At 36.4% G+C, this 18,147-nt stretch overlaps 1 protein-coding gene across 2 annotated transcripts in view; it reads left to right on the forward strand.

The window, feature by feature from the left end:
* FRK (fyn related Src family tyrosine kinase) overlaps positions 1-17,701 on the forward strand; it is a 79,891-nt gene extending 62,190 nt beyond the window's left edge. Inside the window, exons 3-8 of one of the 2 annotated variants that reach the window (XM_045572964.1) lie at positions 2,574-2,737; positions 4,402-4,570; positions 9,146-9,304; positions 14,083-14,264; positions 16,142-16,310; positions 16,701-17,701. In XM_045572964.1, the coding sequence (XP_045428920.1) occupies positions 2,574-2,737; positions 4,402-4,570; positions 9,146-9,304; positions 14,083-14,264; positions 16,142-16,310; positions 16,701-16,906 (1,049 nt within the window). In that variant the 3' untranslated portion in view covers positions 16,907-17,701. The remainder of the gene's footprint in view (positions 1-2,573; positions 2,738-4,401; positions 4,571-9,145; positions 9,305-14,082; positions 14,265-16,141; positions 16,311-16,700) is intronic. The other variant, XM_036414964.2, reaches the window with a different exon arrangement.
* Positions 17,702-18,147: the final 446 nt, after the last annotated feature.

Below are 18,147 nucleotides of genomic sequence, written 5' to 3' on the forward strand. Positions count from 1 at the left end.
ATTTATGCTTAACTTTCATGTAGTCAATTTGGAACCAGATATTGTTTATCTTGTTTAAATATGAGGATTTTTTTTATTGCTTTTCATCATTTCTAATTATAGACCTACTGGCTAACTAGACATCTCTATAATTTGTGCACTTTTCTTTTCGATGGGTGGCAAAGATAGAATATTTAGGGCAATAATTTATATAAACTGCAGATATATTTTATATTTAGCTACCTTTCTACTGCTAATATTTTTATTATTTTGTGGAGAAATAAATTTGGGCTAATATTATTTACGGTTCTCTTTGATATATTGTTAACCTTTTAATCCATACTTAGGAATCTGCTACGTACTTAACTCTGTATCTTAATAAAATCTTTTTATTTGGTGATGATTTTACTGGCTGATTAACATTGCCCAAAGTTATAATCAGTGGGAATGGTATCTTGACACAGAGATTACAGGCAAGTGTTCCAGATACCTAAATATTGTAATTTAAGAAGTGTATATTGCTTTTGGAGGAGCTAACTATACTCTTGCCCTCTGTATATATTTTTAAAAAGTTTAGTCTGGTATACATTCACAAAATGAATTTACTTATGTATTCAGCACCCAGTCAAGAAATAGAATGTCACCAACACCCCAGTCTGACTCTTAATATCAACAGTTTTGCTTCTTTTTACATCTTTAAATAGTGGAACCATAATTTTGTGTTTGTGAGATTCATTCATGTTGCTGTGTTATTGTTATCTGTTTATTTACATATCTTTATAGTATTTCACTGGAAAAATATAAGCAATTTAAAGTAGTCCATTATATATTTGATGGACAGTTATATTATTTCCAGCTTTAGACACTGACAAAAATGCCACTAAAAACATTCTTATATATGCATTTTGATGTATTTTTGTTTACTATATTCTTAAGAGTGGAATAACTACATTATATGTCTCATTATGTTCAACTTTAGTAGATCATGACAAATATTGTAGTTTTCCAAAATGGTTGTAAAAATTACAGTTTTATTCACTGTGTGGAGAGAGATAATTCTATTAATAGTTATTCATGTCCTTGTCAACACTTGACATTGTCTTTTTTTTTTTTTTTTTTTTTTTTTTTTTTTTTTTAATCATTGCTCTTCTGTTGTACACCAATTGCTTTTCCAGGAAAATATTGTCCTAGCCTTTGACATGCCCTCAGTAAACCTCTGTTCTTGGATTGAGATGTCTTCTCAGTCTTCTTTCCATTCATGAAAACATTGCTCCAACTTAACTGATTAATAAAGCATAAATTTCTATATTTAGCAAGGAATGCAGAATATCTCTTTTCCTAGTAAATGCTGCTCAATACTGATCAATAACTTTGCTAAGTGATTGGGTAGCCAAGAAGAGCCTCAGTAAATATTTTTTAATGCGAGTGCGGGAAACCAGATTCAAAGTAATTTAAAACAAAAATTATGTAATTAATTAACTCTTATAGCTGACAAGCCAGGCTTGGCTGGCTCCAAAGGAAAAGCTTTACATTTCCTTTCAAGACTCTGTTTTTCCACTTGAATAGCTTATCTGAGTAGGCAACTCACCTCTTTCCCTGCGGGGCGAGGGGAAGTGGGGTGAGGGAAGCATTTTTCTGGTAGTTCCAAACTCCCAGCGGTTAAACAGAAACAGAAACAAGACAACAATGATAACACATTTCTTCCTGGATTTCAAGTTCTGGAATTCAGTCTTCTTGGCTCTGACTGCCTTCTTTGGTTCAGGGTTGGCACCAGGTTCTTTTGGACCGCATGCTCTTAGAGGAGCATTGCTTCTTCAAGGAATATTGAGGTGCCATTACTAGAAGAGAGGACAATGGTTAGTGGAAAGCAAAAGCAACAGAATATCCATTGCAAGTCAGGTGACTTGAAAAAAGTTCAAATGGTCTATCCCTCAATACTATAGGACTTATCCCTGGGATAAATGAAACTGTTGGAAAATTGTATACATAGACTGTGTCATGTTAGGCCCTGTGGAATTGCTTTTATTGAAATGTGCTAGGACATATCAGCCTGTATTGAGAGACAGAGAATGAATGGCCCTGCAAAATTTTGAATATTATTGTCTGTTAATACTGAGGACACTAATTAAGTCTATTTCAGTGTCCATGTTATAGGATTTCATGGGAGAAAATTCTTCCTGATCTTTGTATCAAGAAGAATCGAAGTATATTTAAACACCTTTTGTGATTTTATCTTATAAATGCTGCAATTTCTGAAACTGATAATGTTTCCTCTTCACATTACTAGAATGATAGAGTCAATTATATGGCTTGTTTTAGTCAAATATACCGCAGTGCATAGTTTTCTAGGGCTAGCCTCATTCTGTTATTTTTATCTTGTATTTCCTTTAAATTATTATTTCACAACTCTTTTTTTTTTAAATTCTGCTCTATGCCCATTGTAAATATTCTGAAATCTTTTCTGAAACAAAGTTGACAAATAAAGTAGAATTTGTGAAAAATTTTATTCCATACATTAAAACTATCACCACAAAATAAGTAAATCTGCTTGGCTTTGGCAAGAAGTTATTAACGGAACTTATTTTGGGTTCCAGTTTTAGTTGAAAGGGCCGTGAAACACTACAAAATCAGAAGACTGGATGAAGGGGGCTTTTTCCTTACTCGGAGAAGAACCTTTACAACGCTGAATGAATTCGTGAGCCACTACACCAAGATAAGTGATGGCCTGTGTGTCAAGCTGGAGAAACCATGCTTAAAGGTGAAATGCTTTCAAGCTGTGTTCACTTATTTTTGAAGTTAACTTCTTCCCTTAAGATACTGAATATTTTACATATGATTCACCAGTTCAGGAAAAAAAAAAAAAAAAAAAAGGTCACTTGGTTACCTAAGGCATGGTAGGTAAACTATGGCCATGTGCCAATACCATCTCACACTTATTTTTGTTAGTGAGTTTTGTGGGAACATAGACAGGCTCATTTATTTTCAAATTCTCTTTGCTTTTTTACTGTAATAACAGAGTTTAGTAATTGCAATAGAGACTGTATGACCCACAAAGCCTACATTTTTTACTATCTTATTATTTTTAGAAAAAGTTTGCTAACCCTTGACCTAAAGAAATCACTGAAGACAGAAAATATTCACCCTTTGCACTAAGAAATTAATATGGTATCCTGCCATTGGAGCACTTAATGATATGGCTGGAGAGAAAAAAAAAAAAAGTGCCAGAATATAATTCCTACTTAGATCTGCATTCAAGAATATTAATATGAAATTACTAGATTCATTATCTGGATGAGTTGTCTGCATATAAATATCATTCAACTAATTGTTCTAACAGTTTGACATTTATGGACTGTGTCTACATCCATCATTATTTAGTTGTTTGCTTGTTTTTTCCTAAATGCATTTGAAGTTACGCAGTGGTCATATGCTGTGGTGGGGCAAGCCCTCAGCTTCCCCTCGGAGTCCATGTCTCACGTACTGTCAATGGGATAGCCAGCACCATGGTTTATACCAGGATGATTGATGAAAGCATGGTGACACCTGGTGAGGATTTTATGGACAATAGAAGCTGAAGAATTTGATATAATATGTATAGGATACATTGAGTTAAATTCTGCCAAGTTAATATTCAATTTTGGTGTATGTACATCTTAGAAGTATAGGAATGACCTCAAAATAGTATGTAAGCTCATGCTAAGAAAAGCTTCCAATGAAAGTTTACAAAACATACAAAGATATAGCTTATAAAATACTCAAAATATAGCTTATCTACAAAAATATAGCTTACAAAATGCTCGGTTTAACTAATATTGTTAAATCCAGTGGGGAAAAGGGTATATGAAGACAGTAGATGGTAAATTAGAGTATGGACTCTAGGAGTGCAGTGACCTGGCCTTTTTGGTTACAGAATGGAACCTCGTTGAAATATGTATTTATTAAATGGACAAGTAAATGGATGAATGAACAAATAAATGAATTTCAAAAAAGATGAAACATTTAATTATGCAAACATATGTGATACATATGATAAATGCTATAGGCCAAGGCCAAAGAGTTTGGGAAGTAATTGTAAATGAAGTGGAAGCTTCAATTTGGTCTTAAAATTGGGAGGATTTAGTTAGACAAACAGGCAGAGAGAAATCATGCCAGACCCACGTGAGAGAGGGATTGGGGGTGGGTGGGACAGATGGACAGCTGGTGCCTGAGTTAACAGAATAAGGGGGGATATCAGCTTAAAGAAGTAATTATATAGATTCTGCCACAACCACTTTTTATTTTAAAGTAATTAATATAGAACTTATAATATTTTGTTTTTTGAAATGGTCTTTTTTTAAAAAAAAAGTACATGGACTATTATTTTCATTCAAAACATTGTTAAATCTTTTCTCTTACAAGTATTCTTATTATTCCATGACACAGATACAAGTGCCAACTCCTTTTGATTTGTCATATAAAACTGTGGACCAGTGGGAGATAGACCGCAACTCTGTACAGCTTCTGAAGCGATTAGGATCCGGTCAGTTTGGCGAAGTGTGGGAAGGCCTCTGGAACAATACTACTCCAGTAGCAGTAAAAACGTTAAAACCAGGTAAGACAATGAGAGCGTCAGAGGTTCAATGGCATATGTTGATTTTTGTAAGTTCAACTTGCCGCTGTCCATGTCCAAGAGGTCACAGGACGGCCAATGCAGACATCAAGCAAGTGTTGCAATTACTCTCTGACCCAGGTGACCATAACCCGGGGCCAAGGCTTAGACTGTAAGGACAAGAGGATGCTCCCAGCTAAGTCTTAATCTGTCCCCCGTGCAAGATTCAACAGGCATCTTTTCTCTAGAGCCAGGCTCCCACCCTCCAGAGTCCCTCCTTCCCTTTTCTCCTAGGCGTAGTCAAAAACACTCCTTTACTGAATATACTTCAATCAGTGGAAATTTGGAGTTATTTCAGGGAATGATCATTTTCTTATGAATTGTGTGGTCAAAAGACAAAATGGCCCATCTAAAGACCTCATATTTGAACATGCAGGAACTATTTTTCTTAGATCTTATTTTTCCCTGCAGTGAAAATTTAAACTAGACTAAATTTGGTATTGATTCAGCCAGACATTATTTTATCTATTGTAAAGATGAGGTAGGAGAACTGAGAGACATTAAATAACTTTCGTAAGATTTACTTGTCATGCAATATTGAGGAATTTTTAAACTATTCCATGCCGCAGTTTTATCATTTGCAAAATAGAGTTAAAGCCAACCTAGTCGGGTTGCTCTGAAGATTAAATTAGGTTATCAGTGGAAATGCTTTACATAATGTTGGGTTTACAATACATGACCAATCAAACTATAATAATAATAAAACTATAAAAAAAAAAGTCAGTAAAAGGCAGAGCTAGAATTTGAATTCACATATACTCCTATTGCATCACACCCCAAGGAAGTGACATTGTATGAAAGTGAAATGTTGCTGAAGTAGCTGCATACCTACTTCTAATAATGGGAAAGAATAGTGACCAAAAGCTAGAATCGAATTCTCTGGGGGACCTCCATTATTTACCTAGTCCAGAATTCGCAGACACCTAGAAAGCCACCAGGTGGCAGCACTTGAACACCTGGGTGCTGTTGGCTAGCAGTTTTGTAAACACTATTGTTCCAAACTGACCAAGGACTGGATTTAAAAGTTTTGAGGTGAACATATCAAATACTGCACAAACTGCTACCATTTGCAGCTTTAGCATTAGATCATGTTATATTCCTTTTGCTGACATCAAACCAGGTTTTTGGTGTTTGCTGTCATCAAATGCAAGATCCACATAAAAATCAATGTGAAATAGGAAATGAAGGTAGCAGTGTTTTATCTGCTTCCAAGACCTGAGAAATTGTGCACTGCCCAGTAGATGCATGCATTCCTTTAGAAATTAATTATAAGTAAGAACAAAATTTTAAAAATCATTTCTGTTAGGATACAAGTCCATCTTAAGTTGTTTTCATTTAACCAAGTAATTAATAGGATTGTTAGGCATTCATTGCGCCTTAGGAGCATTGTGAAAAAGTTACTGCGACAGTGAGTGTGCCATCAACTGAGTAAGTGTGAGACCCTCTGGTATAACAGTTAAGAGCATAAAGTTTGGTTTAGGACACACCTGAGTCTTAACGTGGCTCTGCCCTCTATGCCTTTGGACAATTTATTATGCTTTTTGCACCTCCTCATCTGACGTGGAAATTATGTCAGTTCCCACTACATAGGATACTATAAGGACAAACTGAGTAAATTTACATCAAATGTCTGCAGTGAGTTCTTAATAAATGTTAGCTCCAATCAGCTGTGGACAGATGTCCACTGAGGTACAAATTCGCCAGTGCAGGGGCCCAGCCTTGCCATTTACCCCTGCCAACAGAGAACAATGCAGAAACACTTTTAAGTGACCAAATGCCAGTGACCTATTCCAGCTCCTGAGATTTTTCACAGTCACTGTGTGTTGATGATTTTGAACACTAATTTTGTGGACAATTGACAGTAAACTTTAATGTCCACTCTAATGCTTTTCCAAAAAGAAGCAGCTAGCTATCCATCCTAAGATTGCTCTCCAAGGAAACCTTTTGGAGGTCAAAAAAGAACAAAAAAAATCAGGTTTCTTATATCAAAAAATGTGCCGCGATAGTTTTCTCTCCAACAGGAATAATTATTATTGATTTACAGTGTAATAGCAGCAAACAGCTTTGGTGATTGGTTAAATGTCTTCACTTCAGTGGGGCCATTAATCAATCCCAGCAGCTATTTATTGCTTAGCAGACTACCATGCAATAAAGACGAGCCTGAAATCAACTCCCACAGTAGCTTTGACAGGCAGAAATTAATATTTAATGTTGCATTACAAGCGGAGTTGAGATCGGGTCTCCTTTGCTGTGCAGCTGGTCAGCTATAACCAGTGCAGCCAGCCCTCTCCTGCAGAGGTTCCTGACATACATGGTTCAGCTATTGTGGACAGTCTGATTTGGCACTGATTTGGGTGTCCTGTATTCCCTGAAGCTGATGCCCACCAAAGCATCAGCATAGAAACATTGTATATCTAAGTTGTCTGAATGGTGATCGTAATTTCTGCTATCACTGGAAACTCCATAAATTAGATTAATTTTGGGGGTGGGGTGGGAAGTTATCCTGCTATATCCATATCTGATCATAGGCCAATCTAGTGGTAACAACCAAGAACAAAGCTCTTTATTATGGTTTGAGTGCCTCTTTCTTATTTGGCTTCATTTTGCCTCTATGATTCAAGATTTTAATAGTATTTATTATATAGGGCAAGCAAATGGTGTGGATGAAATGGAGGAAGCTCAGCAAAATGTGATGGAAAAGAGAATAGGCCATTTCCCCTATCTCCCTTCTTTAAGTCCTTCCCCCTCCATCCCCTACTGTGAACAAATACATACAGTTGATTTGGTTAGTTTATCCCAGTGTATGCTATTTCTAGTCATACAAATAATGGTCAAGAGTAGTTGAACACATCTGTCTCAGGCATTGTTATTATCCTGATAATCATTTTATTATGTCAATGAGATTATTAGTCACATTTTACAGATGGAGAAACTGAAGTTCAGAGATGTTTGGTAACTTACTAAAGATCACACAGTGAGCCAGGATTTGTTCAGAATTGAGTTTAATTGAGCCTGTGAACTTCTGGACTCTCAAAGGGCATATCAAAGGATAGATGACCTAAATGCTTTCTGTGAAATGATCTGCAGGTCTCATGTAACTCTTCACATTAGTAAACAGGTCAGAGTATTTATTACCTTAGGATGTCAGAGCTTATCTGTATACCTCAGTTCAAATGTCAGTTGTCAAATCCTCAACATAAGATGACGATGAGTGGAACAGTCTCTTTGAGCATCAGTGGAAATATTTGCACTATTCATAGTGAATACTGAGGTATGAAATTACAGTATTTATTCACTTGCAGGCGTCCTCAAACTTTTTAAAGTGGGGGCCAGATCACGGTCCCTCAGAGAGCTGGAGGGCCGGACTATATGAACTACTAATTCCTACTGTAACACCTCGGCTGCGCTCACTGCCCAAAAAGCCTGGCGGGCCGGATCAGACTCCTCTGCGGGCTGCATGTGGCCCGCAGGCCGTAGTTTGAAGACCCCTGAAGTAATTCCTCTGAAACATCACATCCCACAAGAAGTTAAAGATTTAAAAATTACTGATGAAATGTATCCTCCTCCTCTCAGATTTTATTTGATGGTAACTACAAGGTACTTTGCATGGTGAGTCAGAATTGAGCCATTTAAATGCAATTTAATTGTAGATGAGTCTTCAGAATAGGTCCCTATACTATTCAATATATCGCTTGTCATATGATCAAGCTATTAAGATTCTGTGGAAGTATCAATATAGGAAAAAATGTTGAATATCAGTTTCAACCTAAACATAAATAACTGATGGGAAAATTCTAAGTTTTGGGAGTGGCCTTTGAACATTTTCTACTTGGTCTATACCCGTGGTCGGCAAACTGCGGCTCAACAGCCACCACGGCCTGGGCGAGTCTATTTTGAAGAAGTGGCGTTAGAAGAAGTTTAAGTTTAAAAAAATTTGGCTCTCAAAAGAAATTTCAATCGTTGTACTGTTGATATTTGGCTCTGGTGACTAATGAGTTTGCTGACACTGGCTCTATATCATATGTTCCTACAGAAATAAAGACATAAATAGAGCCAAATGCCATTGTTTTAGGATTGTTATCCACCTGTTCCTATAATAGGTACCAAGGACAGGAAACCTAACCGTCTTCCCTGCATGCTGGGCCAAAAATATTCAGTGTTCTCCAGTATTCATGTTCACAGAATGTCTTCTCTTTGTGTTCTGAAGATGCCTGCCTTGTTTTATCAATTAGGCTGTCAGTCTCTCCTTTTTTCTTTATTTTTCACATGGACCTGCATCAACCTTTCTTCAGCTTCAGGTCATAACATATAAACTGCACACCCTGATGCACCAATACATCCAGTATTAGGTTGCTCTGGCTGAACTGATTCTCTTCTTTGATAAATCTGAAGATTTGTGACACCAATGCTCTTACTTTACTGAGAGGCAGGAAGCAATCTTGGTGATTCCTACCAGGCTGCTGTGATGATAGGGAAGCTTCAATAACTTAAAGTGATTTCCCCCTCTTCTTGTTTCAGGTTCAATGGATCCAAATGACTTCCTGAGGGAGGCTCAGATAATGAAGAACCTAAGACATCCAAAGCTTATCCAGCTTTATGCTGTTTGCACTTTAGAAGATCCAATTTATATTATTACAGAGTTGATGAGACATGGAAGTCTGCTAGAATATCTCCAAAGTAAGCTAAAGACTTAATAAAAGGAAAAAAAGAGCGTGATTTAGTTTAGCAAGTCTTATAAATGTCAATTTAGCAAGCTTTCTATAACCCAAAGGATATTTACTATGTGTATATTGGTGAGAATGAATATCTTCACATTGAATTGCTCAACTATTCTTTAATATAATATATACTGTGTACTCAAAGGAAGGAAAATATTTATGTAGTGGGAGAACAAAGTGTTCACAGTAGACACATCGAAATACTTAAATGTAATGTGGAAAATTGAAGAATAGATGTTTTGCATGATGCTTTGTTTCCTATAATAACTAATTGAACATTATCAGTCACGGACCAAGATTTTCTATGGCTCAGAATTAGGGGATATAAAATATTTTCAGAGAAAGAGAAGGAGAAGTAACCTTATTTTTTTTCTTTGCCAGTGTTTGACTAAGTTGTAGTTGTTGGTGTTTAAAATACTTTCATTGTTAGGCAATATTATAATTTTTGTATTAAAAAGCAGAAATATGCTATTGCTTTATTTTTATATCTGCTTCCTAGAGTCAGAGAAGACTTAAGGGTGTTGTAAAACTTGGATGTTTATTAATGAAAAATTTCATAAGCAACAATATAGTAAGCCTTAAAATGAGATGTGCAAAGTAGTTGAGATCAAGAACTGAGAGAATACAGTTGACTCTTGAACAATGTGTGGTTATGTGCTAACCCCCCACACAATTAAAAAAATCTGTGTGTAACTTTTGACCCCCTCAAAGTTAACTATATTACAGTTGTCCCTTAGCCATACGAGCTTAGTTTTAAGACCCCATGCAGACATCAGAATTCATAGAATCTGAATTCCCCCACATAAAATGGCATAGATCAATGTGTCCAGTTGATCCTCTGCATCTATACAGCTAGATTACATTGGGGCTATTCTGAACCTAATACAGATAAAAAACAGTACAGGTATTTACTGAGAAAACACACACCAACAAAAACCCTGTGCAGTTCAAACCCATGTTGTTCAAGGGTCGACTATAATTCATACTTAAAAAAGAGATTTTTCTATGCTTTTTGAAATATCATAGTAGGATTGATATAATGTATAAAGAGGCAAAGGGAGATGAGAATAATGTAATGATGATATCAAAAAGATACAAGTATTCTTATTTCAGGGTAACTTGTGAATCTGGTAATATTACATTGCAAAACTAGATTAGAAGGACCAAGAACATAAGGCCAGTTAAATGCTATTACAAGCAAAAACATCCTAGCTCCCTTGCATAAATATATAAAGTTTAACAGCATCAGAATATGTTGTGCACTATAGAAAGACTAATTTTAACCAATGAACCTTTGTCCTTATTCCCAAACGTACAGGAGCCATTTTGGTTCATTGTTAACAAAAATGCTTTGTCAACATCAGTTATAACATTCACAGTGTTAAATCTAACAGAATGTGTCCTCTCCATTTGGTTTAATCTAATCAGTTCTATTGTTCTGCTTTCCAAATCTGTCCAGAATATTACTACTTCTCAATACTCCACTCTGGTCCAAGCCGGCATCTGCTCTCTCCTGGGTTCTGCAGTAGCTTCCTAACTGGACTCCCTCTTTTGGTTCTTGAAACCTTCATTCTCTTCTCAATATAATGGCTGGAGAAATCCTGTTAAAAATGTAAATCAGAACATACTCCTCATCAGCTCAAAATTTTCAGTGACTTCTAGTGGTTCTACTCTCTAACCCATAAAGTACTGAGTGACCTGGTTCTCCATTACCGCTCTGCCCACATCTCCCACAACTTGCCCTTTGTTCACTCTGTGTCAGCTTCACTGCCTTTCTCTGCCAGTCTTCCAATCTTCCAGATGTGCTTTCTTTCAGGAGCATCTCACTCGCTATACTTTTAGATCTGAAATTGTTTCCCATTACTTATCCTCATAGTCCACTTCCTTCCTGAAAGATCTTCCTGAAAGATCTTCAGACATCCCCATTACAGTGAGCCCTTCACTGATCACCCTGTAAATTCTAAAATTTAATCTCCTTCTATTGACTCCTTTTATTCCTCTTTCCCACTTTTTTTTTCTTCTTTCTTTTAGCTATTAACTATACTGCATGGCATTTATGTAGCTTATTTTTAGTATTTTCTAAAGTACAACTTCATGGGAGCAGAGACTTTGTTTTAGTGCTAAAACAGTGTCTGCATATAAATGGTGTGCACTAATTATCTACAGACTGCCTGAATGGATAAATTAATGGGCAGATTATGTTGCTGCTATTCTGAACCTAATAAGATTGACGTAGGGTCAAGCCTGTTTTGAGGCTTTTAGTATCAGCTTGAAAAGACCCACTTATTACCCTGCAGACTCCCTTGGCATTGAGAATTTCTGTGGCTTGTTAATGTGTTTTATTTGGGGCTAAGCATGAGCCCTGTCATCCTCTGAGTTAGGACATGAGGTCAAGTTTACCATGGCTGCCATTCACCAGGGTAGTGAACAGCAAGGAAGAGTCGTGAAGATATGCGTATTATAGACAATCCCTTCCCAATCAAGAGGACTTAAATTCAACAAATGATCTTATAATGAAATTTCTATGCTTAAATAGACTATAATGATAAATATTAAGATGGGAGACTCTGGAGCGAAGAACATAATTGAAAATATTTTCCTGCTACAGATTTAAATTGTCACACGTCTATGAACCTTTATATCAGTTTTGACATCTGGCCATTTTATTTGAAGTGTGTTCTGAGGTTGAGTTAGGCAGTTCCTAGGACACTACACGTTTTCAGGGTAGGAAATTTGTTATTACTCAATTTTCTTCTCTATTGTGCCTGTCAGTGAAAACCTTTTTATGTCCACTGAAATAGGATTAGATGTTGTATTTGATAGCTGAAATAACATACGCATTTTTCTGTAGAACCGTCTTTATAATCCCTAAGCTTGGCTGAATATTTTTTGCAATAAATTTCTCCAAAATGGGAGAGGCTTGTCAAAAGACTTCAGCATTGAGGATAATTGATGCAGGTATTTCTTTCTGAAGTTTTGAAGAGGATAAATATCTGCATTATCTCCTAGTTTAGTTTGGCTTGTTTTCTTTCCAATAAATACCTATAGATCTGACATATGTTAGGATATTTTCTTTAAAAAAAATAAATCAAATCTTAGCACATTGCTCATTTCATTGACAGTTCACTTAAGTATACTGAAGGGGTGTTTTCACTGAGATATCCTTTAACTGAATACAACTCTATAGCTTGTTGCCGTTTGTGTGAATGCAAGTTTCTCTGGAGTCCCTGACTTTAGGGTACTCAGGAGGGATATCATCATGTCCTCAACTCCCATCCAGCCCTCAACCCCTTACACTCCACCTCCAGTGAAACAGCTTTTCCTGCCAAAAGGCACCAGTGTCTCCCCTAGTTACTGTATTAGCAAAGGATGTTTAGTCCCTATCTTGCTGGACTTATTTGTAGAATTTGACAATGGTGGTGACTCTTTTTCACACCCTAAATGTTGCTGTTTTTCATGTTGCTTTCTAGCAATTTGATCCACTTTTAATGTTTAACTCCCACTCTAAACTGTGACTGTTAAATTGTTATCTCCAGCTCTCCCCAGAACTCTAAACTGATATGCTTATTTTCTTTTAGGCATTTCAATCTGGATAATTCACATGCACTTCTAATTTAACAAATGCTAAACTCTCTAATTCTGATTAGGCAGCAGCAATGATAATGAGAATAGGTGGGGTTTACTGAGTTCTTTCTAGATGCCAGGCATGGTTCTAAGTGCTTTATATGTATTAACTCAACGAGGCATAGGAGCGTGACACAGTTTACTCCAAATTCTGGCACTCTGGCTTCACACCAGTCTTTTGAACCCCTGCACTATAGTTGCCTTTCAAGTCAGAAGTTGTGCCTAGACCCGGGACCATGAATCCCACACATTTTTCACAATATTTGGCTTATTCAGTCAGGGATAATGATGGTTTAGATTTACATGACAGTTTGTAAATTATTCAGAAAGCTGGACACATCTACTAAGAGTGTGGCAGCTAAATACTATCTAGGGATGGCTGGTCAGTCCCTTTTCACAAAGTCATCACAAGATAACACTAACCTCTCTATTAGTGATCAAACAGACCCTACTATTATTTAGTGGTACAGATCTTGAGCAGAAGGAGAAACTAGGTCTATTAGAGGGATGCCCAATGACATGCTAAAAAAAAAGGGTAATTAAAAATGTATCAAACGGAATGGAATGCAGGTGTAATGTACACATTTTATAACTCCTGGCAGACCCTTCCTTTCTGTTAGTGAGCTAGTTCTTGAGTACAGTGTGACAGAAGAATGAGAGCTTTTCATCAGCCTAGCCATTCAAATTAGCATCGTTTTACAGGTTCAAAGACTAAAACAAACCATGCAATGTTTGAGAGACATCCTGAGGTGACTGAGTAACAATTTCCATGAAGAGATGAGACAGTGATGTGAGGTATGGAAAATGGCAAATCCTGGACTCTTTCAGTTATTTATAGCTGATTGGATCATGTGACACTATTGTTTCCTTCTCTGTGTAATACTCATTCAGGGAAGAGCAGACTGCAGCCTTGGATTGTAGTTGGATTCTGACAATTATTGCCTTATTAACCCATTACAGGAAATAAAAACTTTTATGTGGTTATATATATTTTTGCTCAACAGATCAGTGCTATGATACTTAATCCCATGGAGAGCTCATTTCATCAAGATTCTCAGAATTCACTTCAAGAGTTTATGTTTCCCAAAGTAAATCTTTTCTCTTATTGCCTAGATGATTTTGGATCAAAAATCAATCTGACTCAACAAGTCGACATGGCAGCACAAGTTGCCTCTGGAATGGCCTATCTGGAGTCCCAGAACTACATCCATAGAGACCTGGCTGCTAGAAATGTCCTTGTGGGTGAACATAATATCTACAAAGTGGCAGATTTTGGACTTGCAAGAGTGTTTAAGGTGAATTTGCTTTTGTTTTAATTAGGTTTTTTTTTTTTTTTTTTGTAATTGGTCAAAATCCTAACAGACCATTAGACTAATAGATATACTGTTATTCTTTTTAAAAAAAATTCTCACCTGAGGAGTGAGGATATTTTTTCCATTGATTTTTAGAGAGAGTGGAAGAGAGGTGGTGGTGGTGGGGATGGAGAGAGAGAGAGAGAGAGAGAGAGAGAGAGAGAGAGAGAGAGAGAGAGAGAGAGAGAGAGAGAGAGGGAGAGAGATTGAGATTGAGATTGGTTCCTGCTTATGCTGAACCTGGGTCAAGGATTGAACCTATAACCGAGGACTGGAACTTGACTCTTTGACCCTTTGGTCTGTGGTCCGATGCTCTAACCACTGATAAACCAGCCAGGGATGTTATTCTTTAAGACAATGTTTCTCCAAGTTTCTCTGTGGTCCATAGAACAGTTTAATAGCCTGGGGCCTTACAGACAAACTACTTCCTGTTTCCAATTCTTCACCAAGGAGAAAGAAATAGAGGAAGTATGATTAACCAGATGCGAGAGGATATAATTAAGTTTGTAGTTGAATTAATGATCTATTTTTCAGTACCAGTAGCCTTTGTTTGTCTGCCTTTATTTCCCTTACCAAGAGCAGCACACTTGGTACAGTTACCTGAGCCACTTTTGCTCACTTTTTGCCAGAGTAATATTCATACTGCCAGCAATCATGGGCTTTTTAATTCCTGGTCCAAAAGACATTGATCCAGTAGTTAGCAAACTGTGGTTTGCCACTCTGTTGACTAATGAGTTTGCCCACCACTGATATAAACTATATACTATCAGGCATTTTTCTTCTTTTTTTTTTAAATAATGTTTTTTATTGATTTCAGACAGGAAGGGAGATGGAGAGAAAGGTAGAAACATCAGTGATGAGAGAGAATCATTGATCAGCTGCATGCCCACCACTGGGTATGGGGTCCACAATCCCAGCATGTGCCTCAACTGGGAATTGAACCATGATCTATTGGTTCATAGGTCGATGCTCAACTATTGAACTATGCCAGCCAGGCTAGGTGTTTTTCTCTCAATTTAACTTTTGATTTCTATGTTGTACCCTAAAATTATGGGTGTAGGTCATGAAACATTATAAGTAAATTATTCTCTTTTGATCTTCATGAATTCATCATATCTTTTTTTTTATTTAAATATATTTTATTGATTTTGTACAGAGAGGAAGGGAGAGAGATAGAGAGTTAGAAACATCGATGAGAGAGAGTCATTGATCAGCTGCCTCTTGCACACCCCCTACTGGGGATATGCCCACAACCAACGCACATGCCCTTGACTGGAATCGAACCTGGGACCCTTCAGTCCCCAAGCCCACGCTCTATCCATTGAGCCAAACCGGTCCTGGCTGAATTCATTATTTCTTTTTGTAAATTAATTGGAACCCCAGTGAGTTGATATATTAATTTAATTCATTTGGATTCTACTTTTCAGTGTTAGAATGTGGTTACATGGTAATTATAGAAGTCAATTGCTCTTTAATGCCAGCAGTAAATAATAAACAGACGGCCTATGCTTTAAATTTTAAAAAAGAATTTGCTAAAGACAAGATGTAAAGCCAGTATTGTCACACACAAATTCTCCCATATGCAGTAGAATGCTTTCAGTGCTATTTTTAGCACACAGTAGGCTTTCAAGTAATATTTTATTAATAACTTCTCATAGATTCATTTTTTTAGACTTGTATCTCAGCTTTGGAATGTGCTACCTTGCTCATTTTGAATCTTTAACCTCTACATTTTAATGTGTAGCAGGTCATAGATGAATGAGGGTGGCAAAAAATATACATACATCACTTTAACTTAGTTTGGTTTCTTAATGCGTTAACAGGTAGGCAATGAAGACATTTATGAAGCTAAACACGAAATAAAGCTGCCAGTGAAGTGGACTGCGCCTGAAGCCATTCGTTCTAATAAGTTCAGCATTAAGTCCGATGTGTGGTCATTTGGAATCCTTCTTTTTGAAATCATTACTTATGGCCAAGTCCCTTATAGTGGTGAGTAATTAATTCTGAAGTAGGCCTTTCTGATGCAGGTCACTTACTTAGTTGCAACTTTAACAGCTTCACCCAGACTTAGAGGGCAGAGTGGTGAGGATGACCATGTCTTTGAGAAGAGGTAAAATCCGATGATGATTTGCATTTATGAGATAGTTTATTGTCTCGTTCTTTGCTCTTGAATTGCAGTCTTGTAGACATTACTTGCCATAGGAATTAGTTTAACCTCTGCAGCCTGGGAGGGGGATGGATGGTAGACCTCATCTCTTCACCACCAAGGAAATCAATTTGCTTTGTAATTTAGACAGTATAAGTGTCCATGGATTTAATAATCTTAACTTTAACTTGTTTTTTATTTTTTATTTTTTATTTTATTCTATATTATTTTAGGAATGACAGGTGCTCAGGTAATCCAGATGTTGATTCAAAACTATCGACTCCCTCAACCATCTAACTGTCCACTGCCATTCTACAACATCATGTTGGAGTGCTGGAATGCAGAGCCTAGGGATCGGCCAACATTTGAGGAACTGTATTGGAAACTTGAGGATTTTTTTGACTCTGAATATTCAGATGCAAATAGCATTGTAAGATGAATAGTAAAGAAAAGAATCAAATGAAGTAAAAATGAAGTTCAATAATCAGTCCAGAAATACAACCTTATTAACCAGCTGCAAAAATGAGTTTAACTTGACATACTCAAGTGAAAAGGTCAATTTGGCCATGTATTATAAAAAAATTACTTTTACATTTTATTGACTGGACAACACGACAGGACAGTCTAAGATGGCCTATCATTTTCTCACTGCCTAGAAAAAGTCAAACACACTAAACAAAGTTATTCTTTTTAAAAAATACTTACATCTCTGTTGTTTGAAATGTCGATCAACAGGATCAACAAATGATAATCAATTTTTACTCAGTGGCTGTGGTAGCATTTTCCTGTTTACTGATTAAAGTGGTTATTCATTATTCGTCAGATTGCTGAATCCCATCAGACTGTTATTATGAAGGAATTTGATTGCTTTGCTGCACAGCAGGACCCTTGCTTTAAGATTTTTCCCCCCTCTTTTTAAATATCCTGCAACTACAATGATGGGAAAGCCATGTTAAATGACTTGATTGTACTTGGAGTAATTGCCCACATTTTTCCCTGTGCATAAAAAATGAAGCAGCTGTTGAGAAAAAGAATTAAAATTTCTCTCATTTTGTAGAAGGAAATGATGGAAATTTCTATACCTCAATATATGTCATCTGAGAATCATCTACTAAGTTTTAATCTCTTAATGTTAAGAATCAGATTGCAAAGCTGATGAGTTATTATCTGTGGAAATATGCAAGAAACATCTAATAGCCTGAATATCTAAGAAGTAGGTATCAAAATAGTTTAGGAAAACAAGAGAAGAGCGGTAGGATTGCCATACCTATAATTTCTGAAGAATTAAAAAACAAACAAACAAAAAACAAACAGACAAAAACCTTACATTTGGTCTATAGACCAGAGTTTAAAATTGACTACAAAACAGGTCAAGCTCTGTTTCAAATCTTGATGCTAGGAATAGTGTTAGACCTTGGTTATGGAACTATATTTTTTGCCTCGTAAAACAAGGTGTTTTTTTAATTTTTTTATTTTTTTTTAAATCATCTTATGTTTGCATTAACTTTGGTAAGAATATTACTATCTTCTTAAACAATGGGGTGTATCAAATTTTGTACCTCATTATGTGGTTTGGGACAGTTCTCAAAGGTAGTTGCAAAAATCAAATGCATATTCAAAGATTTTCTGATGTAAAGATGTATGAACAAAACAAGCCAGGAGAAAGCAGAGGTATATTCT

The sequence above is a fragment of the Pipistrellus kuhlii genome, unplaced genomic scaffold (assembly GCF_014108245.1).
Source record: "Pipistrellus kuhlii isolate mPipKuh1 unplaced genomic scaffold, mPipKuh1.p scaffold_m20_p_5, whole genome shotgun sequence".
In the NCBI taxonomy this organism is placed as follows: Eukaryota; Metazoa; Chordata; class Mammalia; order Chiroptera; family Vespertilionidae; genus Pipistrellus; species Pipistrellus kuhlii.